This window comes from Hibiscus syriacus, unplaced genomic scaffold (genome assembly GCF_006381635.1).
Source record: "Hibiscus syriacus cultivar Baekdansim isolate YM2019G1 unplaced genomic scaffold, ASM638163v2 tig00110050_pilon, whole genome shotgun sequence".
In the NCBI taxonomy this organism is placed as follows: Eukaryota; Viridiplantae; Streptophyta; class Magnoliopsida; order Malvales; family Malvaceae; genus Hibiscus; species Hibiscus syriacus.
Window position 1 is genome coordinate 1,287,178 of NW_024062576.1, and position 6,972 is coordinate 1,294,149.

A 6,972-nucleotide genomic window follows, 5' to 3' on the forward strand; every position below is an offset into this window, starting at 1 on the left:
TCTATTTTTGATTTGAGAAATGCTTCTCGACCATTTCATGTATGTGTCTGAGCTGAGTGTAACGGTTCAAGTTGTTTCGAAAGAGATAGAATTCGTTTCAAGGGAAACGATCTCAAAGATATCTGTTGTTTCATGAAAACAGTCTCAAGGGAAACAAAATTTTGTTTTAAGGGAAATAAATTTGAAGATTTTGTGTTTCAAGAGAAACTGTCTCAAGAGAGACGAAATTTGTTTCAAGAGAAACTGTCTCAAGAGAGACAAAACTTAGTTCCAAAAGAAACTGTCTCAAGGGAGATGAAATTTGTTTCAAATAAAACATATTCAAATAATTTGTTTCAAGGGAAACTGTCTCAAGAGAGACAAAATTTGTTTCAAGGGAAACTGTCTTAAGAGAGACGAAATTTATTTCAAGGGAAATGTTTTCAATGTTTATATTTCAAGAGAAACTGTCTCAAGGGAGACAAAATTTTGTTTCAAGGGAAACTATCTCAAGCGAGATAAAATCTTCTTTTTAAAAACAATCTTGAGTGAAATGAAATGCCTTCTTTCGAGTGAAACAGTCTCAAATGAGACAAAGTCTGTTTTAAGAAAAGCAATCTCAAGTGAGATAATCATTTTGCATTAAATGAGACTGTCTCAAGCGAGACAAAATTTATATTGGAAATTTTGAATCTGAAGATGAATGTCGATCTTTCAATCTGTCAAGTTGGTTGAAGTGTGACTTCTTGCTGCTGCTGAGTTAAGCAACCACCATCGATTTTTACAAACTCTTTTGAATCAAGTATCTTTCGCCTTGAAGTTGAAACTTGACTATAAAGCTGCAAAACTTATGTATGTGAAAAAATGATAAATATGATGCTCTAAAATATATGCATAATGAATGAGTTCTTGTTTTATTCCTTGGACAGAATCTCATTTTTTGCCTGTTGGTTCCTACATGTGGAGGAAAAGCCTTCGGAAGATCTGATCGTTCGCATCAGGATTTTGAATCCCCGGAGATGCCCCAATATTCAATGTTGAATCTCCAAAAATGCCCCAACATTAAAAGTGCCCCTATTGTTCCTCATTTCTTGCTTCAACATTAATTCTAAGCATGAGATTACTTTCTGAGAGCCACATGTCATTTACCAAGATCCACTCTAGAGAGATTGTCTTGTTTGAAAAAATGTTTCTCTTTTATTTTCAAAGTTCTAAAAATATCAATTAAAAGAGTTTCGAAAAATGTTTAATCAGAAGTTTTGAAAATATTGCCCCTTTCACAGTTTTACAATTGAGACGAATCATAAAACTAGAGTTCATTGGATATCAAAGAATTAATTACAATGTTAATCATTCAATAAATTATAGCTATTTGACACGTGCCAAGATCAAAGCTATTTTTGGGAAATGGTTAAGTAAGGAAAGGATAAAAAGTCTCAGATTATTGTGTTTGGTCAAAGGTTTATTTTTTGTTTATTTGATGCTCAAAGATTTGATGGGGTACCTTGTATGCTCCTCTACTGGAAGTGTTCTTCGACTCCCAACTTTCATGGTCATGCTCGAATTGTGCGATGCCTTATCAAGGAATTTGTGTGATCGCCTCAGCTGCCCAATTTTTGTATTCGAGCCACTTTTTCAGATTTTCAACTCGAATCCTCCTTTGGTTTCAAGACGTCATTCGTAATTTACGTCTTAACCCCCCTTTGTTATTTTTCTCTATCATACATTAATTACACTATTTTTTGCAAATAACGATTAGTCCTGATGGGCGGGATGAAATATGAAGATAGTCTCTTCTGTTTAGAAATCCATGTATGATTAGAAGGGACTTTTAAGGCACGTAACGTAGGTCATGGTTCATGGTTATGAAAGAAATGGATAAAAGTCTCAAACAAGTGTTTAAGGGTGATTGAACCAAGGATGAATTCATTCTGATATATTCAATCATATCTTGCTCAATTTGAATCTGCTCGTATGTGTGTCTCTCTTGATACTCTATGATCTTCGAGTGGAGTGATTCAGTAATTCAGAAATGATTGTCCTTGATCAATCTCATTTGATGCTCTATGATCTTCGAGTGAAGTGGTTCAGTGATTTGATCAATCTCATAGTTTGAATCTCGATGCGTCGTTTGAATCGAGAGAATCTTTGCATATGCATATTGTCTTCTTTTTTCTTCAATTTTCCTTTTGTTTTTTCTCTTTTTATTTTCTCTTTGATTTTTTCTCTTTTTTCTCTTTTTGTTCCGATTGAATCTTTGCACTTGGAATTTGGTTCACCTTTCGGTATCTCATCTGAATCAATGTCTTCACTCATGTGAGCAAATTTTCTCCACTTTGCCCCCAGTGTGGAGGGTGATCCTTGGTTAGGGTTGAATAAGAAGAAAAATATTATAGGCTCAAAAGGGGACACAAGGGATATATATTTTCTCCTGTTGTGAAGGGATGAAGAAAGAAAGTAATCTATCATTTAATACATGGAAGTCCTCACAGAAGAGGTATCCCCAGGGAGATAGATTTTCAGGATTAATTTTATTCACATGAAAACAATGTAATTAATGCATGGTAGAATTATTTCGAGTGAATTCTTCTTTCTGCTTCTTGCCCCCAACATGTCTTAATGTTCAGGCTCCCTACGAGATGCCCCATGTTGTGTCTTATAAGAATGCTCATGTTCAAATGAACAACTCAATGCCTTGGGTTTTAATGGTATAAAAATGTCAATTTTGAGTCTAAAAAGACAATGATGTGACTTTATTGACTCAAAGAAAGGTATGGGTATATAAAAAAGATAAAGGCATTGTTAAAAAAATTCAAAGAGAGGTCATGTCAAAATTTGGTCTTTTTGGTAATGACCGTTAGTTATTTTGGGTAAAGAATCAAGGTATTTTATTTTAGGGTTTGAGACAGGATAAGAAAGGTCTAACCTTGTCATGTGTCAAAAATCCATAATTCTTGAAGAATTAAAAGAATCCTTAATTCATTTAATATTTGAAAAACTAAAGATTAAGATTTGTTCAATTGCTCCACCTTAGAATCGTTTAAAAGATTAAGTGAACATGAAAGATCAAAGACGTGTTCAAACAAAACAATCCTCTAAGTGCAAATGATATATGCAATGCCCCTTCTTCGGATGTCCGTGCCCCTGAACCCATCAGGTTTTGGATCTCGTGCTTCAGCGCCTTATAGTTCTCAAAGAAATGTTTGGAGCATCCTATGTGGCAACTGCAAACAGCTTCAACATCGTAGCCCTTAGGATATGTGGACTATTTTCTCAGATCATCTTGGCAGGCTTAGTCGTACAACCAGCTGATCGAGCTCATTCGTTATGATTTCAGTTTTTTCTTTTGATGATACAATCTTTCTTCCATGTGGCGTCATGTGGTTAAAACCACTTCATCGAATTCTCCATGAAGAAATTTCATGTTTATGAAAATGCTTAAAAATGAAATGTAGATGAAAAATGCAAAATGCATGAAATGTTCGAGGCATGATGCATATGATAATAATAATGAAAATAAAATAATGAAAATAAAAGATCCTACCCCACATGCTTTAATTCCTACCCGGACATGATCTCTATCCCGCATGCTAATTCCACACAAATCCTAACCGCATATTTGTCTAGTTTGCATGCTTTGAACAGAAAATAAAGCATGAAACAAAGCAGCCTAGGGTTTGGAATGAGATTTTGGGGTGGGCTCTAATTCTCCATAGCCTCCTAGTTTAGGTTCTAAAAAATGGGACCCGAGTTCTCCTTGCCGGTGCCCCCTTGCGCTTACCAGACCCTTAGTCTTAAGCCCATTACAAGCTTATGTGGACTAAGTTAAACTCGAGAGGAAACATTCCTTTATGCCCGCACGGTGAATAAATTCACACGAAGACATAAGGTATATGAATCTCGAAGGCTACTTGCTAGGCCTGCATGGTGAATAAATTCACATGAAGGCGTCGCTTTTACCCCCACTTAAAAGGGTTCGGAGCTCGGATATAGAGCTAGAGATGGAAACTTTTTCAAAAATCTGAAATCATTGAAAAAACGTCAGTACAACTATTTCCTTGAAAAAAGTAATCAAAGATAAATAATTGGAATCGAATAAAAAAATTAAAATTTAAACTTGTAATTTTCGCTAAAAAAACAACCAACAATTAATTTTGGCATGACTCACTTACCTGTCCCCAGTGGAGTCGCCAAGCTGTCGTAACCGTCTTTCGGTTGGGCCCCAGAATTGGGCTTCGACTTGAAAATGTGGATTGGAGTCACCACCGATCATTTTGAAACGAATTTAGGTGGGTCGGACACCATCTTACCTGATCTGCGTTTTTACCAGAAATGTGTCGGGTTCGAGAGTCGGTTACGGTCAAAGAAGGATTAGCACCCTTGAACCGCCCTTTCGGTACCAATTAATTTGTCGGTTGTCATAGTTGCTAAAATTCAAAATTAAAATTAAAATTTAACAGACCTGATTCAAATTACTTATAATTGATTGATTTGAATACCCTTAAAAGATAAAAACGTTAGATTCATAGCGGATTATAAAATCGAATTATGATAGCAAGTGTGCAAACGTGAGAATAATAAATAAAACAAGAAAAAATAGAAAATAACAAAATACGTAAAAAAAATAATAATAAAATAATAATAAAAATAAACAAAATGAATAAAATGTTAAAAAAAATACACATATAAAGGGGAAAAATTAATGGAATAAAAAAAGTAAAAGAAATTAAAAAGGAATAAAAATAATGTGTACTATAAAGTAGTATTTATTGAAACAAATAAAAATAATAAATATATAATACTAAGTAAAACAAGTAAAAAATAAAGATATACATGATATTAAGAAAAAAATAAAATAAAGTAAAAAATATATATATAAATAAAAAAATAGAATATTAAGAAAATATGTATATATAAACGTATAAAATATAATATTAAGAAAAAATATATATACATAGCAAATAGATAAAAAATAATACATCTATACATATATATATATATATATATATATATATATATATATATGATATAAGATATATAACAAAATAATATAATATACAAAAAAGAGAAATATAGTAAATAAATAAAAAATATAATTAAAAATATATATATAAGAGACGAAATTAATATAAAAGTAAAATTAAAGGGTAAATTTCAAGGTAAATTAAAGATAAAGATTGACTTAGGGGGGAATATTAAATACTTTTAAAAAAATGAACATGCCTCAGGAGTAGATCTAGGTTTGAAACTTCGAAACCCCACCCCTTTTTGGTCATCGGCACAACCCACGCTTTAGGTTATTCGAACCAAATCTCAAAAAAAATAATATGCACATGCGGGAAATGAACGATTCAATGTAAAAAAAATGCTACCTTTTATTTCTTTTTCGAATCGTTTACAATAGCTTTGCCTTTGTATTTTTTCGTGCTTTCCTCTGTATCTTGTATGTAAATCCGTGTCTTACAAATGGGGAGGATTACATGTTTTTATAGTGAAAAAAACTAACTATTTTTAGAATCCTATTAACAATAGAATCCTAATGCAACTAGACTCGTTGCTCGGTTGTTGCACGTTTGTTGGTGTGGTTGTTGCTTTAAAAGATATGGCGGTGGAAGAGTCATCTTAGGAGATGAACTCCTGCTAGTTCTATCTTTTAAGAAAATGGGTGTCTATAGGGTGGTTCTTAGGGGCTAAGATCCCGGTATCTTGCAAAACAAGTTGTACTGTCGAGTTATAAGCCAGTCTGAAGACCTTTGTTTCATTTGTGGTCTGTAGATTACTTGGTGGAGTTCCAGTGTAGTTAAACATGTGTGGCGGGTTACCGGGGAAGTCAGCGGTGAAAACACCACTGATGTTGAAGTAATGTGCTTGAAGCAAGGCCGTGGTGGGCATGATGAACGTCATGTTGTTGATAGCGGCTACTGCACGACTTCCGATACCAGCTTTGCAAGTCGGACAAGGGTTGATCCCAAGTCCAATGGTGAAGAAAAGATTGTGATCGATGGTTTGCGGGACTAATGCAGGGTATTTCTTGGAATTGAGGGCACGTAGAGAGTTTGTAAAGCTGTTGGCGATTGGTATTACGTTTTGCGGTGGCGGGGTAGTGAGAGTTGTGGAGGTGTTGGCGAGTGTGTCCGAGTAGTGCAAGGTTGCTGTTGCGGTAAAGTTATCAACTGCGATAGGAGAGTCCATAAAAGGGGAGGCTACGACCAAGTATTTACCGGACTTTTGATCGGCCGAGACAAGGACATTAGTGGTTTGGCCTGGGGCAATTATGATCGTATCAATTTTGAATGGTTTAACATATGTGGAATCGACTTCACCGACGGTGAGCTTGTCACCGGCAATCTTGAAAAAGAGTTTTTCATTGAGTGCAACATTGATGAGGCGTAGCATATAGGTCTTTCCATTTTTAACCGGCAATGTGAAGCCTCATGCATATGATCAGAATAGAGATTCACATCAGAGATCACAGTTTCAATTAATGTTTTCGGAATTACGGAAAAAGGAAAAGGGAGTACCATGGGAAGGACAATTGGAGATCAATCCGGGATGACTATTTATGGTGTGAGCATCCGAGACATTCGGTGCCAGTCCAGACTTGAGTGCTTCGTTGATGACATCTTCAGTATCGGATTTCCACCACTCACCTAGAACAACAACAACTTCGTCGTCTGGTTTCGGGAACGGATAACAATCGCCCCATGGACAGTGGAACGTAGCCAGAGAATATGCACATGCCATAACAATGTGCCTCTTTGTCCTGTGACGGTAAAGTTATACACATAACTTTGCCCTGTTTGGATTGGACATTGTGTAATATATGCCGAACCATCTGCCCATCCTGTTCGAAGCTGCCTTATACCATGCCTGCACAATTAAGTGGAAAAAAATGTAGAATGTCAATGCACCTTTCGGTGCAATTAAGGCACCGAAAGTAGGTGCATAATTTTTTATTTTTTGTATGGATAAATTACAAACTCTAGTCACTAA

General features: G+C 35.1%; 1 protein-coding gene across 1 annotated transcript; it reads right to left on the reverse strand.

Annotated features, from left to right (window-relative positions):
• Nucleotides 1–5,669: 5,669 nt before the first annotated feature.
• On the reverse strand, nucleotides 5,670–6,723 carry LOC120214006 (laccase-4-like). Its single transcript, XM_039212018.1, has 3 exons — nucleotides 6,501–6,723; nucleotides 5,731–6,410; nucleotides 5,670–5,684 (listed from the first exon to the last, which is right to left on the reverse strand). The coding sequence occupies exons 1-3, from the start codon at nucleotides 6,721–6,723 to the stop codon at nucleotides 5,670–5,672; spliced, it is 918 nt and encodes a 305-aa protein (XP_039067949.1).
• Between the last annotated feature and the right edge of the window lie 249 nt (nucleotides 6,724–6,972).